At 56.9% G+C, this 16,934-nt stretch overlaps 1 protein-coding gene across 3 annotated transcripts in view; it reads left to right on the forward strand.

Annotated features, from left to right (window-relative positions):
* Positions 1–6,280: 6,280 nt before the first annotated feature.
* The window catches only part of ZNF512B (zinc finger protein 512B), a 41,773-nt gene continuing 31,119 nt past the window's right edge, over positions 6,281–16,934 (forward strand). For 2 of the 3 annotated variants that reach the window (XM_062589587.1, XM_062589589.1), the window contains exons 1-5: positions 6,281–6,347; positions 6,840–6,979; positions 10,009–10,191; positions 10,896–11,018; positions 16,543–16,622. In XM_062589587.1, the coding sequence (XP_062445571.1) occupies positions 10,176–10,191; positions 10,896–11,018; positions 16,543–16,622 (219 nt within the window). In that variant the 5' untranslated portion in view covers positions 6,281–6,347; positions 6,840–6,979; positions 10,009–10,175. The remainder of the gene's footprint in view (positions 6,348–6,839; positions 6,980–10,008; positions 10,192–10,895; positions 11,019–16,542; positions 16,623–16,934) is intronic. The other variant, XM_062589588.1, reaches the window with a different exon arrangement.

Below are 16,934 nucleotides of genomic sequence, written 5' to 3' on the forward strand. Positions count from 1 at the left end.
GCAGGTCCCCGCTGCTCTTCTGAGGCTAATCAATCTCGATTCATTGCTAATGAACTTGAGAACAGCGGCGGGATGGATCAGGTGCCACTCAGGGCGAGATAGATAATATAATTAAGGTTTCCTCAAAGGTCCCGTCTCTCTTACCTCGTTAATTAAGCTGATGCAGGGCACTCAATGCAGCATGCATAATGAGCGGCTGCTAATGGGCTGCTGCTGGGAGAGACCCCGGCTGCAGCGCTGCGCAGGGCTGCGTGGTGCTGCACAGTGCCCGGTGCTGCATGGTGCATGGTGCTGCACAGCACCAGGCGCCGCACGGCACTGCACAGCGCTGCACGGCGCTCAGCGCTGCACGGCGATGCGCAGCGCCCAGTGCCGCCCAGCAGGCAGTTCCCGGAGGAGGGTGGCCGCGGCGCAGGGCCACGGCGTTTCTCACGGGCCGCCTCGCTCAGTGCGTCAAGGCGGCATCGCTCCTCACCACGTGGCCTGGGCTCGTTTTTGGTACTTGCACCCTTGATGGTGACTTCCGATGGAGAACTAATGGGCTCTTAATAATGGTGACAGCTCCCTTAATTGGAAAGTATCGGAGCAGGGACAATTGCTTCATTTCCTTCTTTTTTTTTATTTTTCCCTCCCCCCCGCCCCTATAATTTCCTTCACACTTTTAGGTTCTCATTTGCAGCTCCTAGCTGGCCCTGGGGTGAGATGCCCCCTCGGAGCCAGGAGTTCTCCGGCGCGGTTGTGGGTGCGCGGCGAGGCCGAGGGGTACGCAGGCAGGGGGGCACCCCGGGGGGGCTGCACTCGGTCCATCATCGAGGACACTGATTGGGTTTGAGTTTTGGGGTTGTTGGGTTTTTTTGTTGTTTTTTGTTTTTGGGGGGTTTTTTTGCAAAGGCAATTAATGTGGTTTTAAGTAAAAACCTTAAAACCCCCAAAAATGAAATAAGCCGCTTTTGGTTTTCCCAGCAGATGATGTGTTTCCTCAAACCCGACAGAGATTTGGGGCTTTTTGTGCTCCTTTCGGTTCGGTCGCTGGCGGGGCGGCTCTCCAGGCAGCAGCGGCCGCTGCGTTAAGCCTCCTTCTCTGCGTTTCAGCCATTTTGCTTTCTTGCTATATCTAAAATTGAATCTGTTCGGATTTGCTCTCCCTCGTGCGCGCTCTCGCTTTTTTTTTTTTTTTTTTTTTTTTTTTTTTTTTTGCTTATGTTTGCTGAGCGCGTGCAAGCGCAGGGGAGGGGAAAGGGAAAAATCAGCATAATTCACAGTTCGTGCAGTCGTCTCGGGCTCCGATTTGCAATCGCGGGCCCGCGCGGCAGGGCGAGCGCGCGGCTGAGGGCGGCCCAACACCGCTCTGCAGACCGCCAGCGATTTATTTCTCTCTTTTTCCCTCCCCTCTCCGTCTCTTTGTTCCGATACCCGTGCGTGCGGCGGCGGGGAGCCGCGGCGCGGGGTTCGCGCCCCGCCGAGGCGAGCCGAGCCGAGCCGGGCGCGCGGCACCCGCCGCCGTTCCCGCGCTCTCCCGGCCGGCCGCGGAGCTGCCTGGGGGCTGCCGGCGGGGATAAAGCCGGCGGAGGCGCGGGACGTGCCCGGCTTGGCTGGCGGGGGGGGGATCTCCGCGTTCCCTCCCTGTCCGGCACGGGAAGCACCCGGGCCACGGCAGCACCGCTGCCCCTCTGCAAACTGCCCCGCTTTCCCGCTCGCGTCGGCGAGCCACCGGCTCGCTCGGGCAAACGCGCCCTCGCCGTCCGGGGAGCCCGGGAGCAGCAGCCGGGGCTGCCGGCTCCTGCCAGACGTTGCCTCTCCCAGCACCGGAGCGTTTCCTGCCGCGGGTGCTCGGCTCGCGGCACCGGCGCTCCCTGCGCGAGCGGATGACGCCGGCGAGGCTTTTCCACGCCGTTGCAACCCGCCGCGGGGCCGGCGCGCGGGGGGCGAGCGGGGAAGAGCGCTGCTCCGCATCTGTTCCGAATCTGCTGTTCTTCTCAAGTTCGTTGCAAGGCCTGAAAATAGTAACTGTGGTTGCCTTTATATTACGTTGTTTAAGAGTTTCTGCAGCTCAACCAGCCCGCGGGCGGCCGCTTTCCAAGCCTACGTCCAGCCCCGGCGGCGGCCGGGCTCCCGCGGCCCCGGAGCCTTCGGAGGCGCCGCCGGGCACGCGAAGCCCCTCGGCAGCCGGGCCAGCGGCACGGCGCCCGCCGAGGCTCCTGGCACTCCGCCGCACGCTGCACGGGGGCAGCAGGCTGCGCCCGCGCTCCCAGCCCCCCGCTCGCCCCCCGCTCCGCTGCTGCCCACACCTGGCAGTTAGGCAGAGCTCTTTGCATGCTCTCGCCGCAGACATTAATTACGCTCTTTCCCCCCGCATGGAGACAAAGAGGGAAATTGGAGGGGGGGAAACTCCCAACTTCCTTTTCTCCCAACTTCCTTTTTTCTTCTTTTTTTTTTTTTTTGCTTCACTAATGCAACATCTGCAGCCGCTGGCGGCAGAGCCCTGCAGCGGCGGGACGGGGCTTGGCACCGCAGCGCCCGGGGCCCGGTTTTTCCCTGGCAGAGGGGCTTTTCTGCAGCCTGTTCAGCCTGGAAGCGGAGGCTGCTCAGTCCGTCGGACTTGGGGAGCAGGGGAAATCAGACGTGAATAAAGCCGGGAGCCTTGCCCTGCCCAGGCCTCCTGGGCTGCACAGAGTTATCCGAGCTTTTTGTTCCGTTTCGGAGGCGTCTCGGCGCAGCGCGGTGGCCGGGGCGCAGGCTGGCCTGGGGCAGGGTGACGGCTTAGCTCCCGCCTTGCAAAACCCGGGAATTTTCCTTGCTTGCAGGAGAAGGCGCTAAGGGAGGATCCCACCCCGCAGCTTGGGATCGGGGCGCTGGGAAAGCCTCGGAAGAGCCCAGGGCTGCGCGAGGTTGGGATTAAAGCTGGGACCGGTGGGGTTTGGTGGCCGCGGGCGCAGGCGAAGCCGCTCGCGCACGGACCGTCCCGTCCCTGCCTGTCGTCCTCCGCTCCTCGCGGCTTCCTCCGGAGGGGAAGGAGGGATTTGTTCTCTCCAAAGCTGCTAATACCTCTGCGCTTCGCCCATGGTGGGAGTCTGCATCCGACTGCAACGGACCCTACGGAAGGGGAGCGCCAGGAGACATTCCCACGGACGCGGCCTCCGTCAGCGCGGCACCTCGGCCTTGCTCGCGATGCGAAGGGAAAGGCTGGAGCAGGGGAGCTGGGGAGCCAGCAAATTCCCCCCACCCGCGCCTCGCTGCGCCCCCCGCACCGTGAGCCCAGCGGGCGAGGGTCGGGCCGGCACCCCGGCGGCTCCGCAGGGCCTCGCCGCTCCGACGCTGCCACGCGGGACGGGACGGGCTGGGACAGGACGGGATGGCATGGGACAGGATGAATTGGGATGAGATGCAACGGGCTGCGTCGGCTGGGCTGCGACAGAACAGGATGGGATGGGATGGGATGAGATGCAACGGGATGGACTGGGCTGGGATGAGATGGGGCGGGATAGGACAGGATGGCATATGATGGGACAGGATAGGATGAGATGGGCTGGGGTGGGGTGGGATGGGACGGGACGGGGTGCGAAGGAATGGAACGGGATGGGACGGGATGAGTCAGGATGGGGCATTATGGGATGGGATGAGACGGGGACGTGGTGGGATGCGAAGGAACGGGACGAGATGGGATGCACTGGGACACGATGGGATGGGACGGGATGGCACGGGCCGGGCTGGGATGGGATGGGACGAGACGGGGTGGGACGGAGCAGGACGGCGTGGGCCGGGCCGAGCCGAGCCGAGCCGAGCCGAGCCGGGTGGCGGGGCCGCGGTGCGGGGCCGGGGCCGCGCTGCTCCCCCCCCCGCCGCCGCCGCCGCCCGCGCCCCGCTCCCACCTGCCGCGGGGGCGCCGCCCGCGCCCCGCCCCCCCCCGGGGCGGTTCCCCCGCCCGCCCCGCGGCCGCCGCGGCGGAGCCACGCGAGAGCCGGGGCGGCTGGGCCGGCGCGGGGCCGGCGGCGGGCGCGGGGCGGGCAGCGCGCATGAGCCGCGGCGGGCGGGAGCGGAGCGCGGCGCCGCCGCCGCCGCGCCGGGTGTCGCCGCGCCTGGGAGCCCCGCACGGCGGCCCGCAGCCGCGGGCGGCCGGCGGCACCGCCTCGCCGCGCCGCGCCGCGCCCGGCCCCGCGCCGCCGCCGCCGCCGCCGCCGCCGCCGCCGCCCAGGTAAGCTCCGAGCGCCGCCGCCGCCGCCGCGCCCGGGCTGCCCCCGCCTCCCCCGCGCCCGCGCCCGCCGCGGCCGGCGTCGCCATTTTGCCTCGTCGCTCCCGCCGCCCCTCGTCTCCTGCCTTCCCCCCGCTCCCCTCGCCCCGCCGCGGCCCGGCGGCTCCCCCCACCCTCGCCCCGGCGACCGGCGGCGGCGGCGCGGCCCCGCCGGCCGCCGGGAGCGCACCGGGGACGGGGCGGGCGATGCGGCCGCCCGGCCGGGGAGGGGCCGGGCCGGGCCGGGCCGAGCCGAGCCGGGCGGCTGGGATGGCCCGGCCTGGTGCGCGGAGGGCGGGTGGCCCGGCCCGGCCCGGCCCGGCCCGGGGAGGTGACAGGAGAAGGGGCCTGGCCGGGGCGGGCACAGGCGGACGAGAGAGCAGGCCGGGAGGCGGCGGGCGGCCGGGGCGGTGGATGGGACCGACGGGCCGGGGAGGTGACGGGCCAGGCCGGAGAGCTGACAGTCGAGGGGACGGCCAGGCCGGGAGGGTGACAGGCGGCGGCACAACCGGGCCAGGCAGGTGACCGTCAGCAGGACGGCCAGGCCGGGAGGGTGACAGGCGGCGGCACAACCGGGCCAGGCAGGTGACCGTCAGCAGGACGTCAGGCCAGGCAGGTGACGGTCAGTGGGAAGGCCAGGACAGGGAGGTGACAGGTGGCCAGGACAGCCAGAACAGGGAGGTGTCAGGTAAACGAGGTGACAGTCGGCAGGACGGCCAGGCCAGGGAGGTGATGGTTGGAGGGACGGCCAGGCCAGGGAGGTGACAGGCAAACAGGACAGCCAGGCCAGGAGGTGATGGTTGGCAGGACAGCCAGGCGACGGAGGTGACTGGTGGCCAGGACAGCCAGGCCAGGAAGGTGTCAGGTGAACGAGGTGACGGTCAGTGGGAAGGCCAGGCCAGGGAGGTGACAGGCAAACAGGACAGCTAGGCCATGGAGGTGACAGGTGGCCAGGACAGCCAGGCCAGGAGGTGATGGTCGGACAGGACAGCCAGGCTAGAGAGGTGATGGTTGGCAGGACGGCCAGGCCGGGGAGGTGACAGGCAGATGGGACGGCCAGAGCAGGGAGGTGACAGGCAAAGAGATGGCCAGATTAGGGAGGTGACGGGCGAAGGGGTGGCCCCAGCAGGCCCGGAGAAGGGGCATCTGGACCAAAGGCTGCATCCTCTCGTGCTGGGGACCTCTGGACGAGGGGGCACTGGGGACGCCCTGGTCACTGGCCGGCACCTGCTGCCACTGCCTTGAGGCAGAGAGGAGACCTGGGGCGGACGGGGCAGGCCAGGTCGGGGACGCCGCCGTCCCCACCCGGAGGGAGCGGGCTCCCGAGGAGGCCGGGCGGCAGGGGGGATCGCCTGAAGTTGCTGCTGCTCATTGTCTGCTGCGTTTGTGCGTGCGTGTGTGCGAGTGTGTGTGTGTGTGTGTGTGTGTGTGTGTGTGTGCGCTTTCCCCATTTGCTTTTGTGCTTGGGCTCGGCGAGGGGGAGGGACTTGCTAATGTGTTTCAAACAGAAACTTTAAACCATCAGAAGCTTCACCCACGCCCAGAAATAGTCACTTGGCTGAAAGACAGCGGCTTTATGCTGTTTTTACTTGATGAGAATTATTTCCTTGAGAAGCGCCTTTGCAGGGGGATGTTAAACGTGGGAACTAGCAGCCCCTGATTTGTGCTCGGATTTTGTTCCTTGCCTTTGCTCTTAGGAAGTGTTTCCTAGTGCATAACCTTAGAGTCCTTGTGCTGCAGCTGCAGTTTCTGTCTCAAGCTAGCCAAAAGGGTAATCGGCGCTGAGAGAAAGCAGATCCTCAGGTACCGGGAGAGCAGCTGAGATCAGGGAGCTTTGCTGGTTTCCATCGGCCGTGGTGTCCTCCTGTTGTCCCTCGCTGCTGGCCTTGGCGTGCCATTAGCTCCCGTGCTTGGCAGGGCAGGGATGTGCTGGTCGCTTCCTGTTATGGCCTTACCCACCCTGAGCATCACCACCGGCCGTTTGGAACCGTTGCTAAATTATTAACGATAAGTGGAGCGCATCGAGTGGTGACGGGGCTGCGCTGCGCAAGGCATGCCCTCGGCAATGGGACCTGTGCAGGAGTTTCAGCTGGAGAACTTTGTGTCCAGACCCCGCCAGGTAATTTTTCCTGCTCTGTAGCCATATGGGTTTGCTGGGGACAAGGGGATCCCAGCAGTCCATAGTGGATGGGATCCACCAGGATCCAGCCTGCCAGCTTAGCTAAAATGGGCAGCGCTCAGGTACAGCTGTCTGTACCATCCTGTAGACTTTATCCAAGGTAAAGGATGCACATTTATGCGTGGAGTTATTTCCCTTAATACTGTGTCAGACTGACCCAGATCTCCAGGCAGTCACCGGGGTTTCCCCAACCATTGCTCGAAGTCCTGGTTCGTGCGCTTACAGCTGTGCCTGGCCAGCAGAGCTCAACACCGTCGTAGAAGTGGTTTGTAACAGAAAATAGCTTGTCTAGGAAAGCGAAGCGAGTGTGACATTAGCGGTGCCAGTGCAGGCCGCTGCTCGTCCCTGGCTGCCTCTTGTGCTGGCCCGCTAGTTTTTTTCCAGAGTGGGAATGGGATGCTTTAAAAATGGTACCTCTCACTTCTGCCCCAGGTGCCTCGAGCCAAGCTGGAACGTTAATCCGTGATCCCTGCAGTGGTTTGTGCGCTCCCGCTGCATCCCTGGCTGGTCCGTCCCTCACCTGCTGCCCTGCTCCGATGGCACGAGCATAAGGTGCCCTCGCACCATGCACAGTAAGGACCTGCTGATATCTTTCTCCCTCCCACCCCTGCCATCCCATAAGTTGCAGAAGAGTTTTAACTAAAATTTAACAAAAGCATAGAAAGGCGCAGGATGTAATCTGTTGTCTGGTTTCAGCACGTGTTAGGCAAAAATGAGTGAGAAGTTTGGACATTACAAAAAACAATGGGCTGATTTCTGCTCTTTGGCTCCGGGGCGGTTCCTCCGGGATCCCTGGGATTATGTTGGTGGTAAGGGAGTGGAGTTTGGCTCTTGCTAAGTGGTTTATTTGTTTTTATTTTTCATTTAGCCAAAAATAAGAGGGAAAATTTTCAAAGAAGTATTTGGTGGGGAAACAAAAGAAGTTCAAAGCATCCTAAGCTGGCCAGAAAGGGTCTCCGTGAGGGGATAGATGTGTTAAGGGGAACAGGAAGTGATCAGCTGTGAGAATAGGGCTGAGCTGAAGGTACTGAGTGTGAGTGTCGTTTTTGGAAGGGAGTGTTCGAGGTGGCGATGCTCGGCTCCTGCCACGGCTCCTGTAGTTTAGCTTGCACTGCCCTTGGGTGTTAAGTAAGTAAGTAAATAAAGTAAACAAGTAAATCCATGCACAGCCTGGCCAGTCCCTGCTTCTGCAGCATCACGCAGCTTGCTCCCTCTGGCATCTTCCCAGGCAGCCAGTGCTGGGAGTCCAAGTGCAACCAGGCTCCTGGCCACCAACTTTAAAGGCAGCGTTCGCCCAACATGTAATTAATGTGATCTTCCTTAAAACTACCCGAATACTTGCAATGTTTATGTTGCAAATACAGATTTTTATGCTCTATAGCATGTCTAACTACAGCCCTGCCTAGATAGACAGGAGCGCAGTGCCCCTGAGGGCGTGCACCCGCTCCGCAGCTCTGCCGCTTGCAGGTGACTATCTGCGCCGCTGGGCATGTCGGGGCTCCTGTGAGATCTTTATCCCAGTGTTGCCTTTCCTGTCTCTCCCTCTCTCTGGAAGTGTGTATGTAGCCAAACAAGTTAAATTGCAGAGCTGCTGTGTTTAGGCACTAGCCCAGGTTTGATCAACATCAACTGTGTGAACTTCCCGTTGGTTTTCACCCAGCTGTAAAATCATCAGAGATGTTGTCTTCTTCAGCTTTCAGCTAGCTTTTTTTCTCGAGTCTTCTTTCTTTCTTTCTTTCTTTCTTTTTCCCTCTTCCTGCAAGTGATTTGACTGTGAGGAGAGCTGAGAGAGAGCAGAGGGGTTAGGAGATAGCAGAGGAAGGAAGGGGGACCAGAGTGTCTGTCTCAGTGTCTGACAGAGCAGGGACAGTGCGGAGACCTCTTTGGCCATGCAGATGACTTAGGATCCTAGATTTTGGCATTTCAGAATCACCACAGGAACCACTTCTCTGCTTACTCTGGAGACCAGCAGTTGTCCCTGGGAATGTACCAGCAGCTGGGGTCAGGAGCTGAGGTGTCCTGTTTAGCTTAGATGGGAAGACAATCAGGCATAAAAAAAGGTCATCTCTTGCTCAAATGGGAAGACGACCAACTGTAAAAAGGCTTTCCAGGCCTCTGGTCTCTCCAGCCACATGCAGTTGCCTCAGTTGTGGAGATGGTACCGCTCCTTCTCTCACCCCTGCAGCCAGGCTTGTTTGTTCAGACCAAAAGGTTATTGAATGGTTTGTAGAGAGCCTAGCGTCCCTCGGTCACTGGGCCTTCCCGATGGTGCTGGCAGACAAGCTGTAGCTAATACATGAATCTCCTACCAAAGGAACCCAAATTAGCTGAATAATGATTTCTGTGTTCAGCACCAAATGCCAGAGAACCTGTTGCCAAGACTGAAATTCTCATTTGATCCGATTAACCTTTGTGTCCGTGCAAACAACCAAATATTTGTCACCAGCTGAACACGTGCTGGAGGGTTTTGCCAGAGCTTCTCAAAGCATCTGGTTTGCACATGACAGGCAGCGCAAATCTCCCCGGCACAAGGATGCCCTTGTGTCCCGCGTGGTGGTGGCACAGGCGGTCAGTGTTGGGGTCTTGCTGACTCCTGTGCTTGGGCCCTTGACTTGCTTCACAAGGCCATGCAAGCGCGCTACCACAGCAGGCTCACTCGTTCCTGGGGCCCTGCGCAGTGCTGTCCTCTGCACGGTGGGTTGAAGGAAGACTTGTTTGTCATGTGCTCTGGGCATGGATGCTGTCACACCAGCCAGCTCCTCAGAGCGCTGAAATCACTCTGGTTGCAATGTGTAGCGTTTTCTGAGCACGTGCTTGGCACACCAGGGCTGTGGCTTTGGCTGGCTTGAGGCTGCCGAGCAGCACGGTGGCTGCTGCATGCTGCAGTGCAATGCCTCTTTCCCCTCAGTTGAGTTAAGTGATGCAAACAAGCAATTTTGTGGGAGAGTTTGTGGGCGAAGAGTCAAATCTGTGTTTTTTAGAATGTGTCTGTAGGGGAGAGAAGTGCAAAGCCAAGGGGAAGAAAGCACCGATTGGCGCTTCCCTTAGACGTGCTGCTGGGCGCCTGGCTAAGGACTGGTGCTGTTTCCTCAATGTGTCCTGTCCCAGGTCTCCGGGCCAAAAGTGGCCACGGTTATCAACAAAGCTTCCCTCCCAGAGCATGAAGCTCTCGTAGAGGTCTGGAGGACTCCTTTCTCCCTGGTGCCTGGGGCGCAATCCCCAGGGCCTTACTGCTTTTCAGTCAAGGGGAATGTGGTGTCCCCTGACAGCCCCCTTCATCAGGAATGTCTTAGCTTGCGTTGTCTGGACAGGAGGAACCACAGCGGTTCCTTAGTTTCTCTGGGAGGTTGATTTGGCACCATCTTCTAGATCCCAGTGAGGAGTTGATTTATGCATTAGAGAACACAGTAAATGTCAGTATAAATAGATAGTCATCCTTCATTCTGCCCCCTAGATATCAGCTGAGTTGTAGACACGGGGCAGGGATTTGGCTCCCTTGGTGTGATTGGCCTTTCCAGTAGAAGCTGGGACAAGGCAGGAGTTGTGGAGAATTTGAATCCATCTGCTTGGTCCTAGCAGTGACCACAGCTTGTCTCTCCAGAGCTGAATCTGTCACGTACTCCTCCAAAATCACCAGTTCTCAGACCTCCAGGAAATTTCATCTGCATTTTAAGAGGCATTTCCAAAACAGAAAGACACGAGTGTCTTCTGCGAGGTGGCTGGACGTCCTTCGTTCCTGTTGCGTTGTAGCCAAATGGGAAGAAGTCAATGCCAGCACATTCAGGTGACTCATTCTAGCCGACAGTTGCTCCTCCGCTAATTTGAGCGTGACAGAGTTTGGGCTTAGTGTGCATCTGAAGATACTTGGAATAAACTCAGGCGAGATCCAGCCGTGCTGTGGGCTTAGTCCTGCAACCACTGAAGTTGAGAGGTTGTTCTGCTGCCTGCTTCCGCTGGGAGTAAGATTGGGCCTTTTGCGATAATTTCTTATGTTCATTATTTATAGAGAAGCCAAATTGAATTATTAATGTGGAAAATTTAGATAACGTTAACAATTCTCAGTTTATAACAGTTTCCCATTAATAAGGAAAATTGGAAATTTATCACTACATCTGCTCATTAAAACTCACTTTTTTTTTCTTTTGGTGTTTTAAATGAAAGCATAGAAATAAACGAAGGGGAAAAGCCGTTTATTCGTTAGTTCTTTGGCTGAAGCCAGCCCATAATTTTTAATAAAGTCTTTGCTGTTGTATGTGGGGAGAAAACCAGCCTGTAATGAAAGCAGCTTTTCAACCATGTCTGTGGCATTGCTCAGCCATATAACAAATACTTAGAAACGCATCCTTTTTCTTCTCTTTGTGGCAACACTTTAGCTGTCCACTAGTTTTGTAAGTCCCCTCCCTACCCAGCAGCTCTCCTTGCTTTCAGTGTGCGTTTCTCCCAACTCCGTGGAGCTGTGAGTTTTAACATGTCCCCTGCCTGTTTCAGAGATGGCGGATTCCTATGCCTGTAAAGGTGGAAGGAAAACTGCAGGGTCAAACAAACCCACCGCGAGCAAAGAAAGCAGGACAGACACAAGGATAAATCCACCGGCAGAGATTTCCAAGCTTGGTAAGGAACGGAGTTTTCTTTCTGCAGAGGTGAAGGGAATGGAGGGGACAAGGGACAAATGCTTTGGATCTCCTGATGCACGTGAGCAGCTCGGTGCAGCCTCAGCTCCGTGGGTTTGAATGAGCAGGGTTGGATGTGCTGGGCCATGAAAGCTCCAGGCCCCTAGACCTGTAGGGAGCTGCTCCCTGGAAACAGGGAGTGCCGAGAGGGGAGGGAGAGAGATGATCTCCCTCTCTAGAGGGGCGTGCATCTGTCTAACGAGATGGGTGTCTCGCCGTCTATTTATCACGTTGGTAGCTAAGTGTTACATGAAAGGATGGAAAGGCTTAAACAAGTTTAGACCATCTGCTGTCTCCCGTGTCGCGTCCCCCAGGATGTCGGCTTGCGAGCGTACAAGCCCAGGGGACCAGCTTGCAAAGGGTTGTCACTGATGAATAGCTGATTTCTCTATCCAGGAATTTCTGGGCCCAAGGAGATTTTTCTCCTGTCTACTTATGCCAGGCAGATCTACGTTCTGAGCACAGAAATGCTCTGGCTGCCTTCACCCAAGCTAATGAGGCTGGCAGCTCTGGATGCTGCGGGGCAGAGCTAGAGCTGGGGCCCTGCTGCTCTGGGTGCGATTTCACTGTGTTTGGGCGGCTCTGGGCCTGAGGTTTAGCCAGTGCCTCTTCACCTCTCATCTTCCCAGGCAGCCAGGCATCGAAGTGCACAGAGGCTGAGGCTGACGGGACGTAGGCCACGACGCAGCCTGGGCCCCACCAGCTGCTCGGCGTACTGTCAGTCGCTGCCCTGGCCCAGCACTTGCACAAGGTGGGAGCCTGACTCATTTGAAAAACAGACTCCAATGATGTATCTCAGACTGGACATCCAAAATCCGTGGCCTCCTGGGGAAACTTTGCCCTAAACGTTTCCCAAATTTTGCTCTTACCTTGAGGCTGTTGCAGCTGTAATTGTTCCCAGAGCAGTGATTGCTACAGAGAATGAACTACATCTGCCTGCAGTGTAAATATACCTGGGTTTTGGGGATCTTTTTCCCCTGTGCTACATCCTGTCAACAACTTTAAAGGTAGAAAAGCCTTCCCTTTTTCAGCCTTTCCTTGTGATTTAAGTGGACATGATGGAGGGAAGAAGTTTCATTGCTCCTACTAGGAAAGTGCTGGAGGTGAAAACTTCTAACAGGGTTCACTTTGTCAAGGGAAGTTAGGCTTAACTACGCAGGGGAGAAAGGGACCTCCCTCATCGTTAATTTGCTGGCCCTGCTTGAATGTTGCATCCTGGTTGGCACAGGGAGTGCGTTTTCCATGCTGTACTTTTGGTCTTGGTCTGGAGAAGCAGTGAGTATATAGGAAAGCCCTCCCCAGTGGCCGCTTTTAGAGGACCTGTCATTTCTATCTTGCTGACTCGATGCACGACTGTGGTAACCGGCTACAGGGATGCACGGCCACGATGCCAGCCGAAAAACTGAGTGCAGTCTGGCTTGCCTATAAAAGGTCTGGGTTTTGCGCTGAGCGTGCTGTGGTGCGCGTTACATGCCAGCACAGCATGTACTCGCACCATGCTCGCTGCAGCTGGCCTTGCGGCAGCAGGCTCTGCGCTGGCACGTGGCAGCACCAGGAGTGCCAGTGCAGATGTGGGGAGAGGAGGGAGCGTTTTCTGCACTCCAGGGCTCTCTCATCCCAGTCCCTGCAGTCCCCACCTGGCCACTGAACGAGGATGTGAGGGGTATCTCATCTGGGAAGTCTCATGTGCTTCTCTGCGTGAAAAGTCTACAAAGTTTTGAAGCTTTTGCAAGTTGTGAAAAGCAGAGGGAGAGCAGAGCTGTCACCGGAGCATCCAACCATGCTGCATCCCTGCACATGCTGAGTTCATTCCGGAGAGAGTGGCCAATGGGAATGGAGACCCGCTGTTCTGGCTGCTTTGGAATATTCTGAACTTGGAGTATTTTGAAGCATTTTGGAGACGAAGCTGAAAAAAAAGGAGAGGGAGTAGCAGGTAACTGCAGTGTTGTGAGCCTTTGTGATTTTTCTGCAAATGCTGTGTTACTTGGTGTTTTTCATGAACCCCAACTCACGGAGTCCCAGGATGTGCAAGACTCCCACTCCCAATTCAAGCAGAAGGTGAGGCCCTCACTTCCACAGGCATGGAGGAAAAGCCTGAACCTGTGGTCTGACTGAGCCTGAACTTAACAGTGAAGAAAATGCAAAGGGAACCTGTGATGAACAGAAGCCTTTTGCAGAAACTCTGGAAGGAGTTGAGTGAAGCCCTGCAAAGATTCGCTCAGAGCTAGCATGGTCCAGGCGTAAGCTTGTAAAATTCTCCTCTCTCCTTTCTTAAGGGCCTTACATTTTGGGGCAGAGCAAAGCAGGGGAGAGCCCAAACCAAATGGGGAATTCTTATGACCGCTATGGGAGGCAGTGTGTAAAGCTGGAGAGGGATTAAGCAGCATTAAATACATGGTTGTGAACGAGTTTGGTCTAACAGCTGCAGGTACCTGTTGACACGCCAACTGGCTCTGGGTTGCTGTGGTCGTCCTTCTGGTTTATTGTAGCTCTGGGGCCCCACTAGAGCAATGAGGTTGACTTGCAGAGGGGAAGGTAAATGGCTTTTTAAGGACTTAATTTATATTCCATAAAGGTCACTGCTGTGTTGTACGTGAACAGTCACGTCTTGCCAATGAGGCCTTCTGGGTGAGTGGGATTCCCAGAGGATGCAACATCATCAAATGATGCTTTTATGGATATCAAAGCAGAGCAAACCAGCTGGCACAGCTTCAGGGGACTGGAAATTAAATTGTCTTGTTTGCTATTTTTCCGCTGGCTGGTAGGGTAGAAGGCATGAAAAAGGAGAGAGCGTGTGTTTTTGGCAGTGCTTTTATAGGTAACCTGTTGGCTTTCTGTTTAACTTCTGCCACTTGTTCCAAAAATCCTGCCTTGGCTTCTGAATACGGCCGGCAGCAGCCTCAGAGCTGAGCTCTGGTTTCTCAGGAGCTGGAAAGGTTGCAAGCAGTGCTGCTGGCCTATTCTTTTTATCTGCTTTTCACCAGGGAAGGGTCTTTTATAGGTTGAATTAGTTTGGGTTTTTTAACCTAAATTACCCTCTGCTAGCTGTTTTGGGGTTTCCTTTGCAGGGAGGTTTTTGGTTTGTTTCTGATTTTGTTTTTGTAGCAAATGGCTTTTATTCCTAGGCCTGTTCATTAAACCTTCAATCTCAGTTTTAGTCATCCGTACACATAGTTTCCGTAGGCCATTCGTATCCGTCCAGCTTGGCTTTGGTTTACAGTGACTCTCTGTATCACTTAAAGTTACAGGTTAGCCCTTAAAATATATTTGAAAGAGCTTTGTAGCGACTCCTCCACATCCGGCTGTTTTCACTTGGAGGCATGCTCGCTTTTTGCACGCTGGCTTCTCGCATCCACACATGTAGAGTTTGACTTGCTTTCATCACGTTGTTTTGACCAAGGAGTTGCCGTGCCTCTCTGCTGTTGCCTTTGCTTCCCTACTCTTGAGCTGTGCCTGCAAGTGAGTGTGCAGGCAGATTTGCACATGCCCCAAAACAGACAAGGATTTAAAAACGGGGCTCAGGTGCCTGCAGCCTTCTCTTGTTTGCGGTGTCGGCTTTTGTGGAGTTGCAGCCAAGCTACAAACCCAAGTTGAAATCTGCTGTGGAAAACAGCCATTGCTGTTTCCTGCTATTCCCATCACTTCAGCTCTGTCGTGACTTGTATTTTCCAAAATTGCCCTGATTTTGGGTGTTTCTGTTAGCAATTGTCAAGCTTGAAAACCAGAGCCCAGCAAAGGACCCTGAGCAGTGCAGAGCACCCTTGGTGCTGGGGTGCTGTGCAGAAGAACAAGCGCAACCGGACCCCACGGAGCATCACTTGCTGCAGCTCTTGCCTGCTCCTGCTCGGGGTCCTGAGCCGCTGTCTCCAAACCAACAGACAGCTATGCGCCTCCTCGGCCACATCTTCAGTCTCCCCTTCGTTGACTAAAGCTTGTAAATACAGCTGCAAGAGCCTGAAGAGCAAGAGGCAGGTATCAGTCTGGCCCCTTCCCTCGCCAGGTATTGCCATTTAAAACCCCGAGCTCTGCGCTTGGCTCAGGCAGGGTTTGAAGCTCCCTCCACGAGCATGTGGGGAGAGAGACCTGGAAACCCGGCAAAGAAATGAGCACGCCCAAACGTGATCAAAATAAGGAAAGCAGCAGCTCGGTGGAGTCGGATGACCCCCTCTGCGAGCTGTCCCTGCCTTCTTGCATGGAGCAGCCCTCGTGCCTGGGAAATGCTGCGTATGGCAGGCTCCCGAGTGGGGCCTGGAGGGAGCTGGCGCGGCAGAGAGGCCTGTGGAGGCTGCCGCCGGCCATGCACATGTCTCGCCACCTCCGGCGCACCCTGGTACCAGGCCACGTCTCAGGGGTCTAGATTAAAGGCCACGAAACATAATGCTGCGCGAGCGCTCGGGCAGCTGCCAGGCACGAGGCTTTGTAGCGCTCGGCACCTGCTGGAGCGCTCCTGGCCCAGGCAACGTTGAACTGGCTGCCGATTTCCTGATGAAGGAGACAAAGCTGAGCACGTCTTTCCGGGATGCCTGAAAACCACCTCGGTGACTGAAAACGGGAAATAAAAGCGGATTACTCTGATGAACTGCCTCAGTCCTTGCATACAAACCTTAGAAAGATTGTTGTGATGTTTGCACCACTTCACTGAAACCGCTTTAGATGTGAAATAAGTGAAACCAGAGAGTTCGCTGCCGTTGTGAACCGAAGTGTCTGGTCTGGGGCTCAGCACAGTTGAACAAATCGCAGTTGAGTCCAGAGTGCCCCAGCATCCAACATCGGAGGCTTCAGAGTGGGCCTGGCTGTTCAACCAGGTGTTGCAGTGTTGTTGCCACTTCTGAGTTGGCCACATTGCTGCCCTGCTGATGCACGGCTGGTGCCCCACGTTGCAGTCAGGATGCTAAGAGGGCCTGCTCTGAGCTTACAGAGAGCTGTGAACCCCTTGCAGAGGCAGTGTGCACAGTCCCCATGGCCTCCCTGCCGTATGAGCCTTGCACTGTTCGCAGCCCCACAGCCAGCCCTGGCCCTCTGGGCCCAAATTTCTTTTGCTAAGTGGTACGGCTGTTGAAGGATGTCTTCCAACCCAAGTGGAAGGACTTATAGGCCAGTTTTCTAAAGCAAACCTCAGCCGTACTGGAATTGCTCTGTGCTTTGCTTTCATGAATGGAAAGAGAGAGTGTCTTGCTGGAGGGAGACAGGCACTGGCCAGGCTCTTCTGTACCCAGGAGCAGCTGGGTTGTGTGCAGCCATCTCCCATGTGGGTATCTGCGGGTGCATGGGCTGTGCCCTGAATTCCCAGGGAAGCTGTAACTGCTTTCCAAAGGAAAATCTCCATCACCACCAAGGCTGCAGCAAATCAGTCCTTTGGCAGCCAGGAGGTGAGGCAGGACTTGCTGGGCAGCTGGTGGGGTGGGACGGGCAGGGCCAGGGTGGCCGGCTGGCTGGAGGGTCATGTGTGCTGCATCTGTTTGCAGGAAACGCAACCAGCGACAAAGCAGAAGGCAGGAAGAAGGGACGACCCAAGGCTGAGAACCAGGCGCTGAAGGACATTCCCGTAAGCCCCCATATTGCCTCGTCTCAGATGCAGGCCCCATCTCTCTCCCTCTGACTTGTCCTCTGCAGCAGCTGGCTGCTCTGAGCAGTTCCCCTCTGGAGTTAAACCTGCCCCTCAGGTGGTTTAATCTTAGTCTGGGGCTCTGCAAGATCTGGGCCCTTGAGCCTCCTCCTGCAGACCCCCAGCATCACTGAGCACCTTGGAAAATCCTGGTGTAGAATGGGACCCCCTGCTTCAGACTCACCTTTCTGGGGCCGTTCCCAAATGAGCTTTATTCTCTCACAGCTGCGTCAGGTTCGTTTAACGATCAGG

The sequence above is a fragment of the Rhea pennata genome, chromosome 16, assembly GCF_028389875.1.
Source record: "Rhea pennata isolate bPtePen1 chromosome 16, bPtePen1.pri, whole genome shotgun sequence".
Lineage (NCBI taxonomy): Eukaryota > Metazoa > Chordata > Aves > Rheiformes > Rheidae > Rhea > Rhea pennata.